This window comes from Malassezia pachydermatis (assembly GCF_001278385.1).
Source record: "Malassezia pachydermatis strain CBS 1879 chromosome Unknown scaffold9, whole genome shotgun sequence".
NCBI lineage: Eukaryota > Fungi > Basidiomycota > Malasseziomycetes > Malasseziales > Malasseziaceae > Malassezia > Malassezia pachydermatis.
This window is the reverse complement of record NW_017253146.1, coordinates 43909-69066: the sequence shown is the minus strand read 5'-3', so window position 1 is coordinate 69066 and position 25158 is coordinate 43909. Positions and strand designations below refer to the sequence as shown.

The 25158-nt window shown below is 53.7% G+C and overlaps 13 protein-coding genes across 13 annotated transcripts; 7 read left to right on the top strand and 6 right to left on the bottom strand.

Moving 5' to 3' along the window:
- Positions 1-65: 65 nt before the first annotated feature.
- Positions 66-2366, bottom strand: Malapachy_1292 (patatin-domain-containing protein; the record flags this gene model as incomplete). Its single annotated transcript, XM_018135797.1, has 1 exon — positions 66-2366. One exon carries the CDS (start codon positions 2364-2366, stop codon positions 66-68), a length of 2301 nt encoding a protein of 766 aa, XP_017990428.1.
- A 191-nt stretch (positions 2367-2557) lies between these two features.
- Positions 2558-6874, top strand: Malapachy_1296 (5 -3 exoribonuclease 1; the record flags this gene model as incomplete). Its single annotated transcript, XM_018135801.1, has 5 exons — positions 2558-2561; positions 2603-2644; positions 2678-2734; positions 2767-2791; positions 2824-6874. 5 exons carry the CDS (start codon positions 2558-2560, stop codon positions 6872-6874), a joined length of 4179 nt encoding a protein of 1392 aa, XP_017990438.1.
- A 14-nt stretch (positions 6875-6888) lies between these two features.
- Positions 6889-7697, bottom strand: Malapachy_1318 (fad synthase; the record flags this gene model as incomplete). The annotated part of the gene is made up of 2 exons (XM_018135823.1): positions 6889-6898; positions 7069-7697. The coding sequence occupies 2 exons, from the start codon at positions 7695-7697 to the stop codon at positions 6889-6891; spliced, it is 639 nt and encodes a 212-aa protein (XP_017990335.1).
- Positions 7698-7835: 138 nt separating this feature from the next.
- Positions 7836-9845, top strand: Malapachy_1322 (hypothetical protein; the record flags this gene model as incomplete). The annotated part of the gene is made up of 3 exons (XM_018135827.1): positions 7836-8086; positions 8114-8582; positions 9015-9845. 3 exons carry the CDS (start codon positions 7836-7838, stop codon positions 9843-9845), a joined length of 1551 nt encoding a protein of 516 aa, XP_017990363.1.
- A 109-nt stretch (positions 9846-9954) lies between these two features.
- Positions 9955-10729, top strand: Malapachy_1326 (hypothetical protein; the record flags this gene model as incomplete). Its single annotated transcript, XM_018135831.1, has 4 exons — positions 9955-10118; positions 10148-10467; positions 10495-10663; positions 10699-10729. 4 exons carry the CDS (start codon positions 9955-9957, stop codon positions 10727-10729), a joined length of 684 nt encoding a protein of 227 aa, XP_017990359.1.
- A 98-nt stretch (positions 10730-10827) lies between these two features.
- On the top strand, positions 10828-15350 carry Malapachy_1319 (arm repeat-containing protein; the record flags this gene model as incomplete). Its single annotated transcript, XM_018135824.1, has 3 exons — positions 10828-10913; positions 10942-11066; positions 11095-15350. The coding sequence occupies 3 exons, from the start codon at positions 10828-10830 to the stop codon at positions 15348-15350; spliced, it is 4467 nt and encodes a 1488-aa protein (XP_017990336.1).
- Positions 15351-15423: 73 nt separating this feature from the next.
- On the bottom strand, positions 15424-16834 carry Malapachy_1291 (actin binding protein; the record flags this gene model as incomplete). Its single annotated transcript, XM_018135796.1, has 3 exons — positions 15424-15882; positions 15909-16698; positions 16809-16834. 3 exons carry the CDS (start codon positions 16832-16834, stop codon positions 15424-15426), a joined length of 1275 nt encoding a protein of 424 aa, XP_017990429.1.
- A 162-nt stretch (positions 16835-16996) lies between these two features.
- On the top strand, positions 16997-17566 carry Malapachy_1302 (acyl- n-acyltransferase; the record flags this gene model as incomplete). Its single annotated transcript, XM_018135807.1, has 1 exon — positions 16997-17566. The coding sequence occupies one exon, from the start codon at positions 16997-16999 to the stop codon at positions 17564-17566; it is 570 nt and encodes a 189-aa protein (XP_017990346.1).
- A 17-nt stretch (positions 17567-17583) lies between these two features.
- Positions 17584-18570, bottom strand: Malapachy_1316 (hypothetical protein; the record flags this gene model as incomplete). Its single annotated transcript, XM_018135821.1, has 3 exons — positions 17584-17746; positions 17783-18519; positions 18559-18570. 3 exons carry the CDS (start codon positions 18568-18570, stop codon positions 17584-17586), a joined length of 912 nt encoding a protein of 303 aa, XP_017990327.1.
- A 164-nt stretch (positions 18571-18734) lies between these two features.
- Positions 18735-21443, top strand: Malapachy_1297 (protein arginine n-methyltransferase; the record flags this gene model as incomplete). Its single annotated transcript, XM_018135802.1, has 1 exon — positions 18735-21443. The coding sequence occupies one exon, from the start codon at positions 18735-18737 to the stop codon at positions 21441-21443; it is 2709 nt and encodes a 902-aa protein (XP_017990431.1).
- A 46-nt stretch (positions 21444-21489) lies between these two features.
- On the bottom strand, positions 21490-22458 carry Malapachy_1314 (nop15-protein involved in 60s ribosomal subunit biogenesis; the record flags this gene model as incomplete). The annotated part of the gene is made up of 1 exon (XM_018135819.1): positions 21490-22458. One exon carries the CDS (start codon positions 22456-22458, stop codon positions 21490-21492), a length of 969 nt encoding a protein of 322 aa, XP_017990329.1.
- A 184-nt stretch (positions 22459-22642) lies between these two features.
- Malapachy_1300 (hypothetical protein) lies at positions 22643-23233 on the top strand (the record flags this gene model as incomplete). Its single annotated transcript, XM_018135805.1, has 1 exon — positions 22643-23233. One exon carries the CDS (start codon positions 22643-22645, stop codon positions 23231-23233), a length of 591 nt encoding a protein of 196 aa, XP_017990420.1.
- Positions 23234-23320: 87 nt separating this feature from the next.
- On the bottom strand, positions 23321-24359 carry Malapachy_1315 (hypothetical protein; the record flags this gene model as incomplete). The annotated part of the gene is made up of 4 exons (XM_018135820.1): positions 23321-23537; positions 23565-23650; positions 23679-24172; positions 24200-24359. 4 exons carry the CDS (start codon positions 24357-24359, stop codon positions 23321-23323), a joined length of 957 nt encoding a protein of 318 aa, XP_017990330.1.
- Between the last annotated feature and the right edge of the window lie 799 nt (positions 24360-25158).

The following is a 25158-nucleotide window of genomic DNA, read 5'->3' as shown; positions in this document are numbered from 1 at the left end:
AGGCCTGCCTCGCCGCAGCGACGAGATTATGTCATCATGGTCTGTGCTCGTTGTCTACGTTGCTGCTAGTACGGACTATGGGACGGTTCGTCGTCCGCATCAGGCATGCACAGCGTGGGAACGATCCACGATTCACTGTGCGATCGCCGCATTTCCATCAGCGCCCGTCGAGCCTGATGGCGATGAGCCGGATCCTCGATCCGACGTACGTCCAACAGCGGTGGACGACGTCGGCGACGTGCACCGACAGACGAACCGTTCCCCTGTGTGCCAGCCTCGCCCTCGCCATCCGACTCGGCCGGCGATGGCGCATTGCTCATTTCATACTCGTCCAGGAAGCGGTACAGGTTCGGTGAGTACATCTTTAGCAGGCCATTTTCTGTACGCTGCATCACATCTTCCTGCTCCGCTTCCCAGGCATTGGTCGCAGGTTTCGGGGTGCCATTGCCGCCCGCGTTCATGATCATTTCCGATGCATCCAGCGAGGCATCGAGCACTTCCGTATCACTCTCATCTTCCTTGTCCGACGTGTTGTCCATCGCACGCAGCATGCTGCGGCCGCGCGCAATGGCGCGCTCAATACGTACGCGATTGCTGATCATGTGCAGCTTCGGGAAGGTCACATACTGGCCCGATCGCATCATGCGTGCCAGATCACTAGGGTCCGGATCCGTAAGGATATGCGGCCAGTCCATGATGCGCGTCTTGGGGTAGATGGTGATCGACCCGGCAAAGTCCTGCAAGAACACCGACGACCAATCCTGGCCCAAGAGTTTCGGCATGAGATTCAGATCACGCATAATCTTAAAATTGGTAATCAGATTGAGCTTCAGAATGTGCTCTGCGGCAGAGAGCAGGAATCCACCACGCCATCCGCGGCCACGGCGGTACGCTGTCGGGCGCCCCGGTGCCCCGCGCGAGCCGTAGTGGAACAAGTGGACATGTGGATTGACCTGCGACACAATCGGGTACGTCACGTTGAACAGCGAATGAAGCTTTTCCAACGGAATGTCCACACGCAGGCTGCCGTCGCGGAACTTGTTGCCGTAGCTCCACGGCTTGAGTGTGCCATCAGCCTGCTTCTGCATCAAGAAGACAGGGTTCAAGATACCGGGAACAGCGGCCGAAGCCAGCACAGCACTCCAAATAAGACAGTCTGGCGCTGTAACGTGGTTGAGCAGCTGGGCAGGCGAGTGCTGATCAAACGGCACGACACTGATGTTCAGCGTCTTGCCGGTGCGCTCAAAGGCCTCCCGGAAGGTAAGAGAGCCATGCGTAAAGAACTGCACTTTACGTGCCCAAGTGACTGCATCGAATCGGGCCCCCGTCTTCCACGCACGTACGATCCATACGTGTAAGGGGTCATCGCAGCCGGTGATTTTATGGGCCAGCTCTGGCACAAGAATGTCCTTCAGCTCTTCATTCGTCCGTGTGCATATCAAGGCTGCAATCAAGCCACCTGCCGACGTGCCACTGATAATATTCGGAAGCAGATTGCCGTCCAACAACGCACGCACAACGCCAATGTGGTAATACGCGAAACTCGCGCCGCCGCTCAAACATAGTGCTGTGCGGCCCAAGTTTTTCGACGTCGAATTGTAGAAAGCGCGTTTCACACGCGGCTCAATGTCGGTCGACTTTTCGAAGAATTGCAATGCCTTGTCCACTTCATAGTAGTATTGCTCAATCAAGTGCTTCGTTCCGTAGAAGGATTGGCTGTACAACGCGAGGTTTTCAATGCCGGCAAATCCATGCTTCAAGCATAGGTGCAGTACGCCCATCAACGCATGTGCATCTTCCTTCTGCCGCGTGACTTTCATCGCAGCAATCACGCGCTGGACCAAGCGCCAATCGTAAAAGGGACTCGCATCGTTGGCTTTCCACTCATCGTACTTGCGAAACCGGTCGAACTCCAACGCTGTGCGCTTCCATTCTGGGTACGTCTGCGCATCACGTAGACTTTGACGTAGCTTGCCATTCTTGCCGTTCCATGAGCTGAACTTCTCCATGATATTGACCACTTGACGTACAGTGACATAGAGGGCAAACTCGGTAAAGATAAAGAGGAAGATAATACCAAGAAGGGGCCAGCGCATAATCGAGTACATGATGCCTTCAGGAATGGAGCGATCCATATGAATACGCGTGCCCATATCCCTTTCGTCTTGGCCTTTCTTCACAGGCTCACAGATGGGGGCAAAGTCGGAGGCCGCTGAGACGGGACGCACTGAATCTAGACGCCCAATTCCATGCGATGCAGCTTCTTCTTGCCGCAATACCTCAGCATAGGCTTGCATGTGTTCTTCATTCACATAACTCTCATTGAACAGCGCGTCCATGCGCGCTTTCGAGTGTCGTCGTTCCATGTTGGCAACGTTGCAACACGGCCGTGCGCAACTATGGTGGGGTTTCTCCACCTGACGCATAGGGAACCGCACGTCTCCGCCGCACTGTGGGGCACCGTGGTTGGCTGACCTATGTCCTGCGCTATTGTCACGTGGCGAGAACACGCCGCGCTTCGTCGCTCCCAACTGTAACAAGAGAGCAACGCGGCACGATGGGTACGTCATGTGCTAAGCAGGATGCCTAACATGCTTTCCAGGTGTGCCGAAATATTTTCGATGGCTCTCAGAGCGTTATCCGCGTACGTTTAGGCGCTATGGGAGCTAACGCGCAGTCATTATGCAACTCGTGGAAGAGAACCGTATACCTGAGTTTGACAATCTCTATCTAGGTACGTTCAGCATGTGGGCACTCACCCCACAGACATGAATGGTATTATTCATAACTGGTACGAAGACATACGCCCAACTGACACCGCAGTTCGCATCCGCGAGATGGAGAGGCTACGTTCCGGATATCCGAAGAAGATATCTTCTTAGGCATATTTGCGTACATCGAGCATCTCTTTGCCAAAATTCGTCCTAAGAAGGTCTTCTTCCTTGCAATTGATGGTGTGGCGCCTCGTGCCAAGATGAATCAGCAGCGCTCGCGTCGTTTCCGTACGGCGCAAGAAGCCAAGGAGGCCCATGACAAAGCTGTCCGCCGCGGCGAAGAGATCCCTGATTCCCCGCCCTTTGATTCCAACTGTATCACGCCAGGCACCGTGTTTATGCGGAAGCTGTCTCGACAGCTCGAGTACTTTATTGCCAAGAAGGTGTCAGAAGATGCGAATTGGCGGGATGTGCAAGTGATTCTCTCGGGGCATGAGGCATGCGGTGAGGGTGAGCACAAGATTATGGAGTTTGTGCGTACGCTCAAGGCACAACCAGGCTATGATCCCAACACACGTCACTGTCTTTATGGTTTGGACGCGGATTTGATCATGTTGGGTTTGCTCAGTCACGACCCGCACTTTGCTTTGCTCCGTGAAGAGGTGACGTTCGGTCCTCGCCGTGGAAAGAAGACGGGTGGATTGGAGACACAGACATTTTACCTGCTGCACCTTTCGCTACTGCGTGAATATTTGGAGATGGAATTCGATGCGCTGAAGACCAAGTTGTCGTTCCCCTTTGACTTGGAGAGGATCATTGACGACTATATCCTATTGCACTTGTTTGTCGGCAATGACTTTTTACCGCATTTGCCAGGCCTGCATATCAACGAAGGTGCTATTGAGCTCTTGTTCCGGATCTATGAAAAGGTGCTACCGCAGGCTGGGGGCTACCTGAATGAGCAGGGCATTTTGCATCCGGAACGTTTGCAGCTGATCATCAATGAGCTATTCCAGTTGGAGCGTGATAATTTCGTGCGTGACCACATGCCCAAACAGGAAGCACCATCCAAGACCAAAGCCAAGGGCAAGGGCAAGAAGGGCCAAGCGATGCAAATGTGTATGACGCCTCAGCAGCGTGACTGGGTGACCAAGGTGCACGAATTCGCTGTCAAATTCCGTGCGGACCCCGGCTCTGCAGAGACGTCGTTGGCGTTCCCTGCGAAGCTGCCTGCCGCCGACCTCACATTTTTGCATGGCTTGGCGGATGCCTTGCAGCTTGAATGGCTGGAGAACGAGTACGATCCTGTGAGTGATACGACAGCTACGACCATGTCGATCCCAACCTCGACACTCAAAGCGATTCGTCGTGATGATGCCTATGACATGGAGTTTCTTGAGCAGAGCGAGGCGGCTGTACGTCAGGCGCTGCAGCCCTACCTGGATGCGCGTGTGGAAGTGCCGGGTCAGGCCAACGACGAAGCGTCGGAGGAGACGTCGCTTCCGACTGAGCCACCTCTGCAGGCCGAGCGTGAGCGTGAGATTGATGACAAGCTGGTGGCATGGAAATCGTCGTATTATCAGACGAAGATGGGCATTAAATATGGCTCAGACGCTGTGAAAGATCTTGTGTACAACTACATTGAAGGCATGCAGTGGGTCTTGCACTATTACTACGAAGGAAATGCCTCCTGGGGCTGGTTTTACCGCTACCACTACGCACCACAGGTGTCCGATATGCGTAACATTTCCGACTTTACGTTCCACTTCGAGAAAGGTACGCCATTCCTGCCGTTTGAGCAGTTGATGGGTGTGCTGCCGCCGCTCAGCAAGCAGCTTATTCCACCGGCGTTCCAGGATCTCATGACCGATCCCAGCTCGTCCATTCTTGACTTTTACCCGACCAAGTACGAGAGTGATATGAATGGCAAGAAGAACAGTTGGGAAGCCGTTGTGAAAATTCCCTTCATTGAGGAGTCGCGTCTTTTGGACGTTCTGCATCGTCGTGCAAATGGATTGACGGCGGAGGAGCGTGAGCGCAATACGCATGGAGTGCCGCATCAGTTTGTGTACGATGCCTCATACACACGCGTAATGCCGTCAAGCTTGCCAGGCTTCTTACCTGACCTGCCAGACAATCATACGCGCATTTCCGAGTACGTTCTTCCCTCGATGGAAGGCAAGTCGTTTGTGAAGACTTTGCCGGAGGGCGTAGGTCTCGGCTTGGATGCCATGCCTGGCTTCCCCTCCATGAAGACGCTGTCATTCAAGCCGTCGCTGCGCAAGTTTGGCGTCAATGTCCATGGGACGTCCTCGCAGGGCCTGTCGATGATTCTGGCCATTGAGCCACGTGGCGAGAAGCCCAGCACCGAGGCGTTGGCCAAGACGCTGATTGGCACGTCGACATACATTCACTGGCCGTACCTCTTTGAAGGTTTAGTGGTAGGTGTGAGCGATTCGAACGAGTGCTTCCGTGCTGTGTGGAAGAAGAACCAAGTGGGCATTCGTCATGATGTGGGAGGCGAAGCGTCGTTGGCGTTCCGCAAGCAAACTTCCCATATCACCTCGCGCTATGCAAATCGCTACGGTGTGGTGCTGGGAGCAGTGGATGTGCTATTGCATGTGCGACCGCTGAAAGGTCTTATTCTAGGCTACGATGGCTCGATCAAGAAAGAATATGAGCCACTGCCTGATGCTGAAGTTGTGTCCCCATGGCCCTTGGTCATTGATAAGGTGAAGCATGAAGACACGCGGTTCTTGGAGCATCCTAGCATGTCTGTGGCTGAAGCGTTCCCCGATAGTACGAGGGTCTTCTTCTTGGGCTCGCCTGGCTTTGGATGCCCAGGCCGTGTGATCGGCACAGCTGGGGATACAGTGACGATAGAGTTGGCGTTTATTGCTGATCTTGTGCAGGAGCACTCGATTATTCGCAAGCTTGTGCAGCAGCGTGCACAGGACTCGTACTTCCACGCTGGGCAAGTGGCGAACCGGCTGAAGATCTCGTCGTTGGTCCTTTCCAAGCTGACAAGCAGCATCTTTATTATGAACCATGGCCAGAAAAGCAACATTGGCCTCAACCTCAAGTTCGAGGCGCGTAGCCGAAAGGTCCTTGGGTACACACGCCGTGGCCACCAGGGCTGGGAGTACAGTGAGCGAGCGGTTCTGCTGGTCGTGGAGTTTATGAAGGCGTTCCCCGAGATCCCACGCATTCTTGCTCGTCGGCTGAATGACGGCGAGTACTATGATGTGGAGGAAGTGTTCCCCACCAAGACAGACGAGCGTATGACAGCGCTGCGGGCGTGGCAAAAGGAGCATCATCTGCGCGACTTGGAAGATGTGCCGTTGTACGTGGAGCGTTTGGAGCGTCCGATTATCGAGGTGCTGGAATCCGCCGTGGCGATCATTGCCCAGCGCCGTGCTGAAGGCGGAGCAATCAAGCGCCAAATCCTGCGTGGCTTGCCTCGCGAAGCGTTGCTTAAACCCGAGCATGCCAAGTTCCGTGTACCAGAGCAGTCGTTTGAGCTCGGTGATCGTGTGATCAATGTCCTGGACTTTGGTTTCGTTCCACTGGCTGCCAAGGGTACTGTGGTTGCAATCGGCACCGACAGCATTGACGTGGTATTTGACGCGCCGTTCCTCGCTGGTACGACGCTAGGCGGTATTTGTTCCCAGTACCGTGGCGCGACGGTGGGCCGTGCGCATGTGCTCAACCTGAGCACGCCGCAAATTGCGACCAAGTGGGGCGAATTGTCAGACTTGGCTGCGATGCAGTCGACGCCGCTCCAACGTACGCTCCACGCAGAAAACCTAGCACGACCGAAAGTGACGGTGATGGGCGGCCCGCAAAGCCGATCTGGCGGTATGAAATTCTTCCAACCCGCTACGCCTTCGGGTGGCCTGCAGCATGCCAAAGCGCGTAGCCCCGCCTCAAACAAGCAGGTGGACGCCGCCACGTCACATCTCGCGGCTCTCTCACTGAAGAAGCCTGCGAAGCCCAATGCATGGAATTCGCCGAAACCCCAGGGCCAGATGCCTACGCCTACGCCAGCGCCAGCGCTTTCGCACCCTCCCAAGCCGAAGCAGGGCAAGCCGAAGGCCAAGCCTCACCAAAAACCCTCGTCTAACAGTAAGTCAAAGAAAAATACAGCTACGTCGACGTAGGTCTACGGACATCTTTAAGCCGTCCTGCACGTTCCAAGGAACCATCACGTAGTTTATAGGCCGGGTCGTATGTGTCTGTACCGGGTATGTTGAGTTCAGGGTTGCGAATAGTATTGTACTGGCTGCCAAGGGACGTGTATCCTTGATCGTACAGGGCGCAGTATGGCACCCCCGTTTCTTGGCCAGCCACGTACGATGGTACATGGGAGGAAGTCGCGCCGACCCGCAAATGAGGGCACCGCAGGAAGGCCCATACATCTTCGTACTCCCAATCCAGCAGCGGGTGAATACGCATGATGGGCGGCCACGATGGATCGCATTTCGATCGAACATGAATCGTTGAACCCTGCGGATCGTCACGTCGCACGCCAATAAAGATGGCAGTAATGTCTTTTCCCTTCTCACCTTCTTTGTACTCAGTAAGCGCAGTTTTTAGATCGCCTTTCGTCGTATGAAGTATGAGGTGGTAGCCTGTCTCCTCAGACGCGGCATACTCAATAAATTGCTCAACCTCTGTAAACGGCTGCGAACAGGCCACATACAGGGACTCAATGGTGGGCACAGACTGGTGCGACTCACATCCATTTAATCGGCGCAGCACCGCTGTAAGGATATGCGCAAGCACGGTGCAATCTTTGCCGCCATTGAAGCTGAGAGCACAGTGATGCCACCCATAGTCACGAAGTGCTTCTTCACACGCGGTAATCGTAGCCGCCACTTTCTGTGCCAACACGGGATATTTCTCCCGGACTTCCGGTACTTCCACTAGCTCATAGGTCGCATCAATGGAATGAAGCCATGCGGACGAAGGCCCTCCCGGCATTGCGCTCCAGTGGCGTCCCTCACGTTGCAAGTGCGAAGTGGAGCCAGTCTGGCACAGCGGTGCATTTCGGCCGATCGCAGTGCACGCGTCGCGTCACATTCGTGCATCTCTTGGATGCGCACAGGCATCGTGTTCACCATGGCAAAAAGTGGCGACAGGGAAAACGTGCGTGTGCGCGTTACCACGCATGATCCACTTCCAGAGGCTCAGTTCTGGATGAATGTAGTGGAAAATGATACCCTTGAAGACTTGCAGGAACGTATCGCACAGACTTTGATCTCGCATTACGATGGGGACGAATGTGCGCCGTACCAGCTGCATCTTACGCTCGACGATTTTGCACTGCTTGATCATCCTGGGCGTACGGTTCGTGAGGGAGATGTGATTGTGTACGTATGAATTTTGCTTACATGCAGCGCTCGCAAGCAGCAGAGTACCAAGCGGAGAAAGGTAGGCGCTGCAACAGACAACCATGCCACCTCTTCGGTTATCGACAAGGATGCGGAGCGCGATCTTATGGCAGAAGCAAGCCGTATTGCTCTCTTGATGCAGTCTGAATGCGAAGGTGTTTCCTCCCGAAAGGGTGCAACCTCGAAGCGGAAAGCTTCCAGCGCTTTTGTCCCTCCGTTTTCACGCCCTTCGGCCATGTCGTCGGTAGAGGCAGCTATGGATGCGTTTGAGCGCCGCAAGAAGGAGCGCCTATCTAAGCAGAAGACAGAAGGCGAGGTCATGAAGAATACATACGATGACGCGTTAAATGAGACAGACGAGCTGGATGAGCTGGACTACGAGGATGAAAACGACTATGAGGACATTATCGGTGATTCCTTCACGGCTGATAAAAAGGAAGAACAAGAAGTGGAGACTGAAGTGCAAAGTGGCTCAGTACCTGTTAGCGAAGAAGAAGAAGAGGATGAGGATGAGGATGAATCTTCATCATCGTCATCTGATAGCTCTGACTCCGACTCGGACAAAGACTCTGACGAAAGCTCTGATGAAGAGTCTGAAGAAGACTTTGACGAAAACTCTGATGAAGACTCTGATAAAGACTCTGACGAAAACTCTGATGAAGACTCTGATAAAGACTCTGACGAAAACTCTGATGAAGAGTCTGATAAAGACTCTGACGAAAACTCTGATGAAGAGTCTGAAGAAGACTCTGACGAAAACTCTGATGAAGAGTCTGATAAAGGCCTTGACGAAAACTCTAATAAAGACTCCGATAAAGACTCCAATGAGAGCTCAGATGATGATGCAGATGAAGGCTCTGGTGAAGACGACAACTCCGACGATGACGAAAACAACCCAGGGTCGCAGCCATCTCAGACGTCTGATGTCAAGCAAGACGCATTATTGTGGGTCCCACCAGGGCAGGGCAAAGAGCGTACTAAGCGCAAAAACCAAAAGCGTCGAGAACGCCGACGAACTGCTGCTGAGGCAGAGCAGCAACATAGCTCGGATCAAGCAAACGTGTATGTCACCACAAAGCCTGTCGTCTTACCTCCAGGTGGTGGCAAGTTGGACATTGATATCCATCAAAACGAAGACGTCACGCCTGATACCCCAGTGTCTGGGCTGGAAGCCATCGCTGCACGCATGCTGGCCCGTACGACCGTGGGACATCGGAAACGACGCTCTCGTCTAGCACCTGCGCCGGCCCTGCCAAAGCCTTCCTTCACGACAGCTTCCGAGCTGCTTCGATCCTCGACTCCCACCTCGTCTCTCCCCAAAGTGCCTCCCCCATCTCAACTTCCGCCCAATGAGATTCCGGCTGGTATGACGATCAGCAGTACAGACTGTGAAGCGTGGTACAACGATCAGTACGAGCAAGAAGAAGATGCAGCTACGCAGGCGTACCTTCAAATGCAGCGGCACGTCAAGCAAGCCCTATCTATGGAAAAAGAAGCGGAGAACCACGATAGAGAGTACGAGGCGGTGCATGATGTGCCTGTCGATCCACTCCGTGCAGCGCTGCCCACGTCCTTTGGTCGGCCCATGCCATCTGCCCACGTGGATCATGAGATCCAAGAGCTGGATTACGGCGCGCCAGAGACCAAGGAGAGGCAAATAGCCTCCAGTTCAGCGCAAGGCACTGGCACTGGCTTTCTGCGTCGCTTGCAATCCATCCACGCCTCCATTTACGGCTAGCTCACTGGCCCCAGGTGGCCTGTGTACCATAGTGTCCAAGCAAGCACGTGACAGTCAAAAAAAGTTGGTCCATCCTTGCATAGGCCTGAAGGCACGCTCGACTACCACGATGGCGAACCCACGGCAGCGTCGTAAGGCGCGTTCGGGCAAATACTCGGGCGCGACCAAGAGTGCGAAGCGTGCACAGAACAAGCGCTTGAAGCGTGCGCCCACGGTAATGGGTCCGGATATTCTGCGTGAAAATTGGGACCCAACGTTGACAGTGCGCCAGAAGTACGTATGCATGCAGGCTGACCACGCAGCTATGCCAAGCTGGGTCTAGTTCCGTCTCTAGCACAGCAATCAGGTGGTCTTGATCGAAATGATCCTTATAACAAGGCGGCTATGTCCTCGCAAGCGCCAGCGGAGAGTGAGAACAGCCGTCCCCGCAAAGGCATGGCACGTGTCATTCGTGATGAAAAGGGCCGTGTCGTAGACATTGTCGAGTATGAAGAAGAGGCAGAGGAGGCCGACACAAAGACGCCATGGGGCGACACGCTGAACCAGGATGAAGACGAGCCTGCGAACCTCACGATGCTGCCTCCGCGTCTGCATGAAGGCAAGGAAGGTGCTACGGTGCAAGGTATGTCTCTATATGACTTATACAAAGCTTTGGAAAAGTTGTCCAGCGAAGACAAGCCTGTGCCGCGCTTTACGTCGGTGGCAGAGCACCAGTGGCTTGTGGAGCTGATTTGTGCGCATGGTACGGACGTACAAGCGATGGCGCGTGATCGGAAGCGCAACGTATGGCAAAAGACTGCTGGCGAAATTAAGCGCGCGTACGTATACGTGTGGGAGAAGACTAACACACCAGCATTCGCAAGGCGGGTCTCATTGATCTGTAGTGTACCAATAGTTTTCTCCTTCGCTGCTGACGCGGTGCTCTTCCTCCACTTGGCAGCCGTGTCCGACCGCGTCTCCTACTTGACACCAGGTATCGTGCATGGGCAACACGATAAGCGGTACAGCCCATCGTCCTGCAGGGGCTACAGAGCTCCTGCTAGACCCTAGTTTGAGTTATGAGTGCAGGTATGTGTGTGAGAATCTCACAGTGCAGTCTGGGCACATCGCGTATATTGCGGGCGGCCCGTGTGAAGCATGCCATGGGGTCCCTTGTGATCAAGACGTTCACCAAGCCTGACTCGGAGATACGCCTACGTGCCCTTGTGCGTCGGCTTCAGTGTATGTGATGATCGACACTCACATCTAGGGGAAAGTGAAGCATTGGATAACGTGCCGAATGTCTTGGCGACACAGCGTGTCATCGAGACGGAGACGTCGGCGTATTTGATCCGTCAATGGCTTCAATGCAGCTTGTACGACCGCATCAGCACGCGACCTTTTCTCAGTGAAGTGGAAAAACTGTGGATCAGTTACCAGCTTCTGTACGCATTGCGTGCTGCGCATGAGCGCCACGTTCCACATGGCGACTTAAAGTGTGAGAATGTGCTCGTGACGTCGTCATTGACGGTGTACATCACCGACTTTTCATCGTCGTTCAAGCCCACATACTTACCTCTGGATGACCCCAGTGACTTTTCCTTGTTCTTCGACTCGTCAGCCAGGCGCACATGCTATATTGCCCCCGAACGGTTTTACGAATCGCTAGCAGATTTACCCGCGTCATCGCCGCCCCATCCATCCATGCCATCGGGCCTTCCGAATGAATCCTATGTGCAGCATTTGGGCCTAGAACGATCTCAGCACCCCATCACGGAGGCTATGGACGTGTTTTCTCTTGGGTGTGTGCTAGCAGAGCTCTGGCGGGACGGCACGCCGCTCTTTACTCTCAGTCAGCTGTTCCGCTACCGTAAAGGGGAGTTGGACCTGCAGCCTATGCTGGAGGAGATACCACATGCTGGCATTCGTGCCCTTGTCCATGACATGCTGCAAGTCGACCCTGGGGCGCGACCTACCTTGGACAGCTTGTTGCATGGCTCCCAGGGCACAGTCTTCCCTGAATCGTTTTATGCGATCCTTCATTTGTACCTGGTGGACTTGCAGCGGCGTACGGGCGAAGAGGATGAGGCCTCAGGGCTTCATGAGTCGACGGACGAGCGCTGGCAACAAGCGCGTCTTATGCGGCTGCTAGAGCCAGACGACCGTATTGAAAAGCTGTACGAGGACTGGGCTACGTTGGTTCGCTTTTTTGGCGACGTGCCCACCTCGGGTCAGACCCAGGATGTGCAGCTGCATAGTGCCATCCCACGCCTATCGCTCCCCGACTGCGTACCACGCATTCACGTGAAGAGTGATAATGAAGTGTTGGTGGTATTGAGTGTACTTCTGGCCAACGTACGGCATGCGCAGCGTGCATCGACCAAGTTTCATGCCATGGAACTACTACTGCATGTTGTTTGGGGCTGGCTTACAGACGAGGCTCGCTTTGATCGGGTCCTGCCCTACTTTGCGTCACTGCTGGAAGATCCCAGTCCTCGTGTACGTGCCATGGCGATGCATGGTCTGGCGACGTTGTTTGAGTGCGTCTCGCAAATCTCGCCGAGCAACGATGGGGTCCTTCACGACTTTGTGTGGCCGCATGTGGCGCCACTCGTATCCGATCCGAGCGAGCATGTGCGTACGACGACGGTGTCATGCTTAGCACGCCTCGTGACAGAAGCGCTGCGTCTGGCCCATACGCAGGCCAGCGACTCGTTTGAGCAGGACGTACACTCTCTTCGTCTCTTTGTACGTGATCAAGTGGCTCTGTTTGTCACGGATGCATCGCCGCAAGTGCGTCGTGCGCTATTGACGCATAGTCTGACATGGGGCCTGCTGATGGGGCCTGAGTATGTGCAGTCGGAGCTTCTCAGCCATGTCTTGACGTACCTCAACGACCCAGACGCCGAGCTGCGGAAGGCAGTATTCACGGCGATGGTCGACTTAGAGCCGATGATCAGTCCGCACGCTTTGGAGCAGTATATGCACCCTGTATTGGTGCAAGCCATGGGCGATGGAGATGACTTGGTCGTCGTGGCAGCTCTACGTTCGCTTCCCTGCCTGCTGCGACGTCTGCGGCGGGGTACATTGTGGGAGCTCTTGCAGTACGTGGCAAGTTTACTCGCGTATCCCAATACATGGATCCGCGAAGCGAGTGTAGGCGTTCTTGTGGCTGCCGTGGACTGTGGCGAGTCGGAAATGGCCGAGCGGTGGATGCGTATCTACATGCTGCTTCGCCCTTATTTGCGGTGCGACATTGCCACATGCACGACGCTCTCCATTTGGAGTCATTTGCGCGATCCTGTAGCGCCAGCCGTGCTGCACGCCTGTATCGCAGGAGCCTCGCATCCTTCTTCCACCCTGGCCACGTTCTGGCGTGCGCATGCGGTGGCTGTCGTTACAGATGAGGACACGATGCATCAAGCGGTGCGGGATCATATGGACACGATTGTGCGCCCGCCCACTGTCCCGCCGCCAACTACGATTGCGCCTTCAACGGACGATGAGCGTGCCATGTTAGCTCGTCTTCACTCGCTCGGGATGGATATGACGCACGATCCACGGAACCTGGCAGCGCTGTGGTGGTACATTGAGCGGCGTGGAAACGCGCCGAGTCGATCGACGCGTGCGCCTCCATCTACGTCGCTGGAAGGTGTTTCGCAGCAGACAATCTTCTTCACGCCACGCAATGTGCCCATGGTCGTTCCCTCGGCTATGTCTGTGCGGATGGCGCAGGATAGGATGCAGCACCGCGGCGTTCAAGCCCCAGTAGCTACCCCTGTGAACGAGAAGCGGAGCGATGAAGCAGGCTTCGTGCTGAGTCCCTCGCGGCCTGGAACGCCGCCCCCACCTCCTCCCGCATCACACGCACGTCCAAGCCGTGCGCCGAGTATGCAGGACGATGCTGCCTCCATTTCAGATCGATCACTCAAGCTACCTTTCCTCTCCGCGCCTAGCATCGCGCAAACAAGCACCTCCCTAATCACCGCTCACGCGGAACGTGCGAGCACAGAGCGAATTACCGAGCCCCTGGGCCATGCGCCTGCAGCCTCAACTACGCTCTCCGCTGGTATGGGCAGCACGTACGAAGGTGTGGATCCGTACATCCACGCACACTTGGAAGCGGCGTACGAGCATGGACTGAAAATGCCAGCCACCGTATCGGAGCCTGTATCGACTTGGCCGACGGCCGCGTTGCCGGTACGCCGTGCCCCTGTGAGCAACCGACGACCGCAAGGTCATTTGATTGCCTATTTCTCGGAGCACACGGCAGCCATTACGTGTGTAGCGGTGGCTTCCGATCATGTGTTCTTCGTCAGTGGCTCAGACGATGGCACCGTCAAAATTTGGGACACGACCCGCCTTGAAAAGAATGTCACGTCACGTTCACGCCTCACGTATCCAGCCCATCATGCCCCCCTCACATGTGTTTGTGTATTGGAAGGTACACACTGCGTTGTCAGTACGGCGCGTGATGGTTCCATTCACGTTTGGGGCGTCACAATTCACGTAAGTCAAACGCTTCCACGATATACACGCCCTCAGGTCTTGGGCCGCAAGAAGCTGGAGGAAGGGGAGTATGTTACCAGCTTGCAGCAGGATGTGCGAGGGGCCGTGCCGACCGTCCTCCTCGGCACCAACACAGGTCGCCTGCATGTGTGGGACATACGCACCATGCGCATCCTATCGACCCTCGCTCAACCACGTGCGTGGGGCGCCATCACCTGCATGGCCATCGATCGCGAGCACCACTGGGTGTGTGCGTGTACGTCGCAAGGCCGGGTTGCCTTGTGGGACCTTCGGTTCCAGCTGCGCGCGCAGACATGGGCGGTGGGCGATGGCACCCCCGCACAAATTCGCGCGTGTACTCTGCATCCAACGCGACCTCGATGCGTGTTGGTCGCATGGGAAGCAGCAGTGCCCCAAATGACCTGTCTAGATCTTGAGCAGGGTACGATGGACAGTGTGTGGCACGTGGGCTCAATGGAAAGCGACGCAACGCCCGCCGTAGGTACACTGTGCACACCCATCACCGAAGACACGGATGATCATGTGAACACTGCGGCGCTCGTTGCCATGTTGGCTCAAGACGTGTCAGCGTCGGCCACCACGATGACTGATGGCATATGGACCGTGGTCGCGAGCGTGGATGGCTACACCAGCTCTCCTTCGCAGAGCAGCGAGGCGCCTTGTGGCTATGTGATCACGGGCGGGTCCGATCGAATTGTGCGGTTCTGGGATTTAGGTCGCGCGGAACATAGCACAGCATGGGGTTGCGACGTCCGCGGCGAATTCTCCCTGACGTCGCAGGGCTCCCTGCAGCATTATCACCATGCTGTTCAGCTTCCGACCGATGCACCACTACATACGCCGCTTCATATTCACGAGCAGGCCAAGGCTGTTCATGCAGGCACCACATCGATGCAGGCGCAGCAGCATACTATCACGGCGCTAGGATACTTGGAGGTGCCGTTCCGTTGCATGATCGTGGCCGATGTCGCAGGCACGCTGCGAGTGTGGGAGTAGACAGGCATATCAGTGTACTTTTATATATATTCTCTAGCCAAAGCAGCAACCACGGGCGCACACTCCCTAGCGTCTACATACCGCCGAGCACACTGAACTTGCGCACAATGCTAGGGCCATGCTCCTCGTAATCTTTCTTGTCGTAACAGAATGAGTGGAAGTCTGGCAACGAGCCCAGAAGAGAGCCGCCGTACCAGACGGCATAGCGTTGCATACGATGGGAGATCACGTTGACTTCCAACCCAGAGCTGCGAGCCAGGTTGCCACTAGCCGCCTCCGAGGCAGCAATACGTTGGCTCACGATGGCATTCAGATCCTTCTTAAGGCGTTGGCCAAAGTGTTGGAACATGGTCGACCCACCAGAAAGAACAATATTTTTGTACAAGCCACGACGCACATCAATTGGGCTCTGCTGGATCACCTGGTCGACAACCTCAGGCAGCGGCGTCAAGAAGTCAGAAGATACAATTTCGGGGTTGAAGAAAATCTCCGGCGCTAGGAAACGCTCATAGCCAACATCTACCGAATAGCGCTTGGGTCAGTAAGCAAGGTACGTACACGTCCCGTCACAGAGTGCTCGCCTTCGTAGCGTTCAAAGTACTTGTATGGATCTTCGTCAAATCGACGGAATTCTCGCACAATGTCCTGGCATACATAACTGTAATCCTCCTTGATCTTTTCGGCGACACGACGACTGTCCTCCGCAGGAATATTCACAGACTCACCTCGCTCACGGAGAAGCTGCTGCACAAAATACGTGATATCGCGGCCGGCCAGAGGAATATGCTTAATGGCACTGCCAATCACATATCCCTCGGCCACGGGGATAACGTGTGTCACGCCATCACCACTGTCAATAACAGTACCTGTAAGCGTCCGGTCGGTCACTTTGTTGCTTGTCCAGCTTGCAGCAAGAGCCAGCACAGCCTGTACAGCGATGTACAGACCCTTGATATTGAACGACTCGAACATAATTTCAGCCGTGGCCTCACGATTCTCCGGCGGGTTCAGCGGAGGCTCAGTAAGCATAAAGTAGTTTTCTTCTGGCTCAGCACGCAAGTATTTGAAAATGCACTGCTCCCAGAAACGCTCCATCAGGTCCCAGTTTTCCACGATACCATGACGGATGGGCTGGTCCACTTGATACGTCTTGGAATTGGCATAAGCCTCGTTACCAATATAGAAGTCTAAGTCATCAATACCACGCTTGGACACCAAAGACGAGTTGCTCAGTCCACCAGGTTTGTTCGGCACACTCGGACGTGCCCCTGAAGGCTTGCTGCCACTAGATGAGGACGTAGCAATCGCCGTCGGAAACACAAATGAGGGCTCCGAGTTGCCGGCAAAGCTTAGAAATGTTAGTCGTGTTCTGGTGCAAAAAGGGAGGGAAACTCACCCCATTTTTGTGTATCCCGTGCCATTATCACTATCAGTTAGTCACCTAGCATAAGTACATACAGCACAATCACGTTCGACCGCGACATGGTGCCTTTGGGTCTGGGGATGATCGAGGAGTGCCCGTGGTGGCGCACGGGGCTTATTTCGCTTACGACCTAGTGACTAAGCAACGAAGCAGTCACTTGGGTGACCCACAAGCCATGGAGAAGCAAGACGACGCATCTCACTTCATCGATTAGGCTTGGATGATGGCCGTGGCACCACCTCCTCTCTCATACGCCGAGCGCATTAAGCCTCAAGCGGACGCTCCTGTGCGTCGTGAAATCGCTGCACGGTCAACTATCTCGTTGGCAGACATTACGAAGAACAATATCAACCAGGTACGGCGCCTGAATGCCCTACTCCTGCCGATCGAATACGAGGAGAATGTGTACGATATTGCCCTAGCAGAGGATACAAATCCAATTTGTAAGTTGGGTTTGTTTAATGATATCCCTGTGGCAAATATTTGTTGTCGCTTGGAAGAAGGAAAAGATGTGACAACGTGGAAAGTCTATGTAATGACACTGGCTGTGCTCAAACCTTACCGTCGACTAGGCATAGCTGATGCACTTTTAAAGCATCTACTGGAAACTGCAGCATTGGGATCCACCTTTGCAGGACGTCGTATTAATTCCATCTACCTGCATGTGCAAACGGGCAATGAAGCAGCGAAGCGGCTGTACGAGCAGCACGGGTTCCAAATTGTGGATACCGTAGACAACTACTACAAAACACTGCAGCCATCGAGTGCATGGGTACTGGAAAAGCGCGCATGAAATTAACTGGTATCGTGCTATGGCCGTCCCTGGAACTTTCGCCTCTTGCTTTCTAAGAGCATCTGCTCTTCGCGCTCGTCTTCGCGGCGGCCAAACATGGAACTTCGACGTTCCTCTTCAAGTACATCATCTGCACCTGCCTCCATGTCGTCATCACTATCGACATCACGGGCCATGTACCTTTGTATAAGAAAACTCATACATATGTCAACATACCTTTGTCGATCTCTTCCAAATAGTTTCCAAATCTCGTCACGGATGGATGCATGGGCAGGTACATCACCCTCATCTTCAGAGCCCATGTCAGACATGGAGTCGTATTCATCAACGTCTTCATCGTCAACGTGAGCGGCAGCTTGCTTTGCAAGTTTGCGTTGTCTCTCTTCCAAGATGAACTTTTCGCGCGCAGATAAGCGTTTTGGAGGCGCTTGCCCTGCCACTGATGTCGATGTGCTGGGAACATTGGGCTTAGCAGCCATGTTGGTATTCATTTTTGGAGGTGGAGCATTGCGTTGCACTTTGAAAGATACACCCATCTCATTAGCCATTCGCTTCATCCTCTTTTCCTCACGAGTGAGAGCTACTGCCCCACCTCGGCTTCTCGGTACTTGGGCACGCCGCATAGCTGCATGGATTTTCGCCTTTTCCAAGGCAGGAGCTCGCTTGTTGGACCGACCCACCGCCTTGTCGATGGCTGCCTTTTGTGCTGCTTCTTGTGCAGCCGATCGTTTTGCCGCTGCTTCAGCACGTTTCTCTTCCAATTTTTTCATTACTGACTCATTTTTGAGCTGTCTTTCGCGCTCGCGTGCATTCCATGCTGCCCGTTGTCGCTCTCGTTCTTCTGCAGCTCGTTGGGCATCATCCTTGTGCTTTGCACGTTCTTTTAATTTTTCCTCGAGCTCAACGCGTTGCCTTTGACTATTCTCAAGTGCTTCTCGCTTGAGTTCCTCAAACTGTATGTTAGTAACAGACGTCGCCAGACAAATACATACGCTCTTGCCCATTGGCGTAGCACCAAATCAACAACAACCCCACCTCTTTCTATATGGAGGTGGAGGGCAATGGGGGGCCGATGGCGATGAGCAGCCCCACGCCCCGCCAATGAAAGCGCTGCAATGACACTTTTATGCCCAATGCGGATCCCTTCCCATCTGCACGACCTACGACAATGACAAACGAGTCTGAGGGCACGAAGCAGGCCCCTGCGCCTCGAGTGCCCGTCTGTTTGTATGTACCGAACAAGGTATTAGATCCTATCGCGTCAGGTGTGAGTCAAGCACGGCCATTGCCTGTGCCGCCCGCTAGCGCGCCTATTTCACCACCTACATCTGCATCGCACGTCACCGTTCGGCCCGACCTGCTAGGCGTTTCTATGCCGACAGATGAGGCAGACCTGGACAAGTTGCAAGAGGAAAACCTAACTACGGTAGAGCAGTGCAAATTGATGACGGAAGCAGGCAATTATGACGGTATCGTTGTGGAATTAGCAAACTTCCGCTGGCTGGACCGCTGGGAGAAAATGTGTCTTCACACAGGCGTGCCCCAGGTAGAGGCAAAACCAGGCATTCTTCCACGTAGTACAAGTCGCTCTGCACTGGCTACAGGAGGTGTTTCTTTGGACATGCAGGTCCAGAGAGAAGCAGAACGATGGCGCAAGAACCCCTCTTTCCTACGTTCAGAGCTGAACCTGACCAAGGCCAGTGAGGCAAAGGGTGTAACTGTGGTCATTAGTCCATGGATTGAACTGGATGCAGAGGATGAGGGTGTGCGATTTGACTCTGAGCTGGCATTGCGGCAAGAAATTGCTTACGCAGCCTACCTGGGCGTGGAACATATTGTGCTGCCCCCGCCTGGGAGTGAGCCAAGCCGTACGCCTTATCTGGCTGATTATGCACGTGTAATCAACTCTTGCTTGGTTGGCATCGCTGGGGAGATGCCACTTATCCCTCCCACGATGCGGGTATCAATTCGACTGCCCGTTAGCTCGCCGCATTTGCTCAATGACATGCTCGCGCGACACTCGTTACGCTCGCCCAATGGTCCTTTCTCTGTACCAGCTACGGCTTATCTGCGAACCAATGATAATTGGGCGTGGGAGACATGGGACCAGATTCAGACCCTGTGTTCCTACCACCCCCAGTTGCACGTTGCTTTGGATTTGTCGATGCCACTGCCGCCTACATCGTCCATTGAGCGGTGGTTAAGTGAACCGGTTTCTTTGTTATGGCTTCCTGCATCTTCATTCCTGTCGAATGCTCGTGGGTACCCAGTATTATCCAAGTCGGCACAGTCACTGGTCTTGCAACTCTTGCGCCAGTCGGTCAAAATGGTACTAGTGAACATCACATCACCGCCTTCGAATCATACACAAGGTGGGCCAGATGCATACTTGCTGTACTTGCAACACCTGGCTAAGAAGCAGCCGTCACTGACTCAGATGGAAGTCTATGCACAGGGGTATGGTGACCATTTGCAGGCGCCTTTACAACCCATGGCGCACCAGCTCGGTGCCAGCACGTACAATGTATTTGAATCAGATCCTGTGAAGTATGACCTGTACGAGGAAGCTATGTTCCAAGCGCTGTCGGACATTCGTACACCCGGCTCGCCTGTACAGGTCTGGATCGTGGGGGCAGGTCACGGCGCTTTGGTCACACGATGTCTAACCGCAGCCAAAAGAGCGTCTCGTGTGGTGATTATTACGGCTGTGGAAAAGAACCCTGGTGCTTGTATAGGCCTACAAGAGCGTCAAGTCCATGAGTGGGGTACAGAACGTATTCGTATTCTGCAAGGCGATATGCGGACGTTGCCAATCCCACAGAGCAAATCAGATTTAGCTGATATCGTGGTGAGCGAGCTATTGGGCAGCTTTGGAGATAACGAACTTGCACCAGAGTGCCTGGACGGTGCAATGCGCTTCCTGAAGCCCAATGGCATTTCAATTCCAAGCTCGTACACATCCTATTTGGCGCCTATCACTACGCCCAAGCTGCATGGCCAGTTGAAAGCGCAGCCCAAATTGGGCTCTATGCCGACAGGAGGAGGTGTAGGAATGGGTACAACGCCTTCCGGTGCGGCTGTGTTTGATTCACCGTTCGTGGTCTTTTTCCAATCGATGCGTATCCTCTCGTCGACCGACGAAACGTTCAAATGTGAACGTGTGCAGCCATGTTGGTGTTTTGAGCATAGACCTATGGTCAACAGTGGTTTGGTGGTCAATGAGCATGGTGTGCCGATGACAAACAGTCACAATGTGCGCTCTGCTGTGCATACGTTCTACATCCCACACGCTGGCATATGCCATGGCCTAGCAGGTTACTTTGAGGCGCAACTCTACAAGGATGTAAAATTGAGCATTTTCCCTAACAAGGCGCGCGCCAGCAAGGATATGGTGAGTTGGTTCCCTATGTTTTTCCCCTTCCGCGAGCCATTGTATGTGCCGGCCCGTTGTGAGATGGATGTTCATATGTGGCGACTCACGGATGAACGGCGAGTATGGTATGAATGGAGTGCGGAGGCCTATTTGCGCTTAGAGGTATCCATGCCGCCCTCTGCTCCTACTTCCCTCATGTCCCCCCCTCTTGGCGCGATCAGCTCACCTGTACCTGCCTCTATGACCTCAGCCGATGATTCACGACAAATCTCGGCGTCAGATATAATACCGTTCCGAAACGCACCCGACACGCCCATGGCGCCATCAACAGCCACGATGGGGCCTCCAGCGACAGACCCAGATACGTCCGCATCGTCGCTGGGCAGGGGCGTGGCCGCTATCGCATTGCCAACTATCACTCCAACGGCCAACCGTGTGAAGATTGGGCAAACTGAACTCATGAACGCGGGCGCTCGTGGATCTTGGTTATTGATTTCGACGTAAGTAGAAGTCGCTATGTAAGGGAGAATGATAATACATAATACATGGTTTACTGGTATCCCGGGAAATCATACTCGATGCCTGCACGCTCCAACGCTGCACGACGTTTCTTTTGGCGCTGCAACAGTTTCTGATTCACCTTGGCTCTGGCTTCTGCAGACCGCGACTTGGAACGGCGAACACGCTCGATGCGGTCAGTAGGCACGCGACGGAACTTGCGGTTGGCGCCCACCCAAAGGTTAGGATCAACCTTTTCCGGAGGAATCATCGACATTTGCAAAAGATGACCATTCAGTAGATAATTGTTCATGGTGTCCACAACAATCTCTGCCACATCTGCTGAAGCAAACTCCATGAAGCCGTAGTGGCGCGAATGACCAGTCTTTTTGTTGCGCGACAAACGCAGACGGTTAATGTCGCCAAACTGCTCAAAGTAAGCCTTCAGCTGGTCTTCAAAGAATCCATGAGGAAGGCGGCCAATGTATACGACACCCACTTCCTCCTTATCTTTGTTCTGAGCCTGCTTTTGCTTGGCCTTCTCGAGGCGCTGGCGCACAGCGACATCATCACGGCTGCTAGGAAGACGCACTACCTCGCTCACAGTGGGTGCAGCACGCATGGCAAGAGCGTCATCCTCTTCGTCCTCATCTTCGGAGTCCATCGGGGGGAATCCTTCCAGCTCCTCTGAGTCGTCATCCTCATCGACGAGAGCAATTTCGTCCTCATCACCCTCATCCTCATCTTCATCTTCAACCGTTGTGGCAAGAGGTACTACTTTTGATTTCTTTGTTGAGGTTTTCCGAGCTGGAATCTTGACGACTGAAGGGTTTTCACTGATGCGAACCGACTTGGTTTTTTTCTTGACGGGAGCTGCACTGACATCCTCTTTCGTACTCTTTTTCTTGGTCAGCTTGACTGGATCTTCTTTCACAGTCTTGCTTTTGAGCTTGATACCTGTCGGCACAGCAACAGGAGCGCGCGTGGTTGCCTTGCGCTTGACGTTGCCCTCACGCACCATCGTGTACGAAAACGCAGCAGGTGGTCGGGGCAGTTCGAAAAAAATTGTGGATGTCCACGTGGAGGACCACGTGAAGCCAAGGCCATGGCGGAGGTCTGGTATGTTCTACCGCCTTCGATGTTCCGGCGCAGGGGCCTACTTTAGGAACAAATACCCTAGCTAAGCACCTTACCTATTCACCATAATGTCTCCCCAAGTTGCTGTTCCGGAACTTTTGTGGGCCCAGCGCAGCTCGGCAGCGGAGCCTGAGCGCAACCTGATTCTGCTCACCATCAATGTGCCCAATCTGACTGAGGAGCACACCAAGTGCGACCTTACCCCTACGGGCCTGCACTTCGAAGCCACTGTTGAGACGGATTCTTCGCGGGGTATCGTGGGCCACAAGTACAACTACGATTTGGAGTTCTACGATGACATCGTTCCCGACAAGTCGCAGAAGCATCTCACTGCTAAGAGCCTCTACCTTGTGCTCCGCAAGGAGAAGGCGCAGGAGGAATACTGGCCCCGTCTGACGAAGCAGAAGGCCCGTCTCCACAATGTGAAGACGGACTTTGACAAGTGGGAGGATGAGGATGAGCAGACCGAAGACCTCAATGACCCGGCTATGGCCGGGGGCTTCGACCCGTCGATGCTGCAAGGCATGGGTGGTATGGGCGGACTGGACCTCCAGTCAATGATGGCCCAGATGGGTGGTTCTGGCATGGAGGGCCTGAACGACATGCAGGAAGAGGATGCAAGTGACGATGAAGAGCCTGCCAAAATCTCTGAAGCTTGAATTTCCGGTGATTACCGTGTAACGAAATGGAACAGAGCTCTATAGTGATACCAGACTAAAGAATGTACAAGTTTGTTTTAGGAAAAACTACTGTTGAAGCAGATGATTGATTTCGTGCACGATTTCAGCCGCACGGTCCTTGTCGTCCGTCTCAAACTCATACCGCTTCGTGTCTCGCGAGCGTTCACGATAGGCGACAATGCGAAATTGAGTTGGGATACGGGGGTTGAGCTCACAGCGCATGATGGAAGAGACGTGATACGACGTAGTTTTAGAGTGAGATAAGCGTTTTTCCGTAGGCCGTCTAAAAGTCAGAAAAATTAAAACATACAAGATGTGGATCCAGTCGCCGTCCAAGGTAAGGATACGCTCTTGACGGCCCATGGCAATGTGGTGTCGCCGGTTGACAGCATAGGACTGTGGAGTGAGTAGAAGAATTACATACCTTGTAGTTAGTGATCAAGTCCATAGCGTTCTTGTACTTGGGTTGCTGAAGTACTGGCCCTAGATCATTGGACAAAGCCTGTGCCTGCATTGATGTACGTTCAACCAAGGCCAAGTCGTCCACATGCTGAAAGTCGGCTGCTTTTAATTGCATGTCAATAAGCTCACCACGATCGCGCCGCAACAACGCATAGTTTTGTGGATGCTCAAGATGGCATTGTTGGCATACAGCAGCTAGCACCTCTGCAGTCGTTGTATCAGGGCGAACCTGAATCTGGGTATTCCCGCTGGCCGTTGGGACTACCATAATAGCAAGAGAAACCGTAGGTTCGTTTGATGGTGACAGTTTAAGACCGCTGGAAGAGGCGGGTACAGATGGGATGGACACTTTTGTCAGATCGGCAACACTCGCATACATACACTTCGGTAATGTTTTGGGACACAAGGCAAATTCATCTTCACCGAACCGTCCCACAGTTAAGTTATACTCGATAGCTTGTCGGTAAGAATATTAGAACATACCTGGATAGTCATAGTCGACCATGCCATCTTCGACCATACGCAAAACCCATGATTGGGTAATCGTTACTAGATCCAAGTTGTCTTGAATGTCGGGATGTGACGGAAGCGAGCCATACGTGTGTGTATACAAATACAACGCATACCCAATAAGCTCTTCCATGTTAGCATCAAGTTGAACAGAAACAGAGAGCGATCGGTTAGGCCCGTTTTGAGTTGATATTGACTGTCCAGGGAAATAGATAGTGATGTTCATGCTCCTCACATTTCCATGAGCGGCAATGCGTGAGTATTCATGCAGAGATGATGTGGACAATGATGGGTCTGGGCCACACAAGCGCTGCTTAAGCAGAGACGATCTCACAGTGGGTTCAGTAATTGGCTGTCGATGGAATGAAATTGCATCGCCTGGTGCTTCAGAAACATGAGTAGCACCTGAGCCATGAGCCTCAGTAGATACATCCAAAGTATGATGAGTCATGTCAGTTTCAAAGTTAACCAGTGTCTCGGCAGAGGCTAAGGAGGAGACACCTTGCAATGAACTTTCACGCGACATATCCGAGGTATCTTCAGTGAAAGAAGCTAGCAAAGTTGGGGCAGCTGATAAAGTGGATTGCATGTCTTTTTTCCAAGGTGCCGATCCGTCTGTGATGGTATGTTCTAAATGGAGTTTTGAAAATGTAGTCGCCAGGGAAGGGTCAGGAAGGGTGGATCGTGGGCCGTGGGCTGGGTAGTGCGCAGTTCGTTCAGAGTGATGAGGCATTTGAGCTTGTGACGTAGATACGCTTCCCCCCGTCGTGACCTGGTTCGTTGGTTGTCGAACAATGGATCCTAACGCAGAGTGTGCTCTAGCGGGTGCTTTTGTAGGACTCGCTTGCTGTGAGGAAGGAGACGATACGGGAATACCCTTGTCCATAAAAGGCCGACTAGATACGGACCGATACACAAACGGTAGATCATCA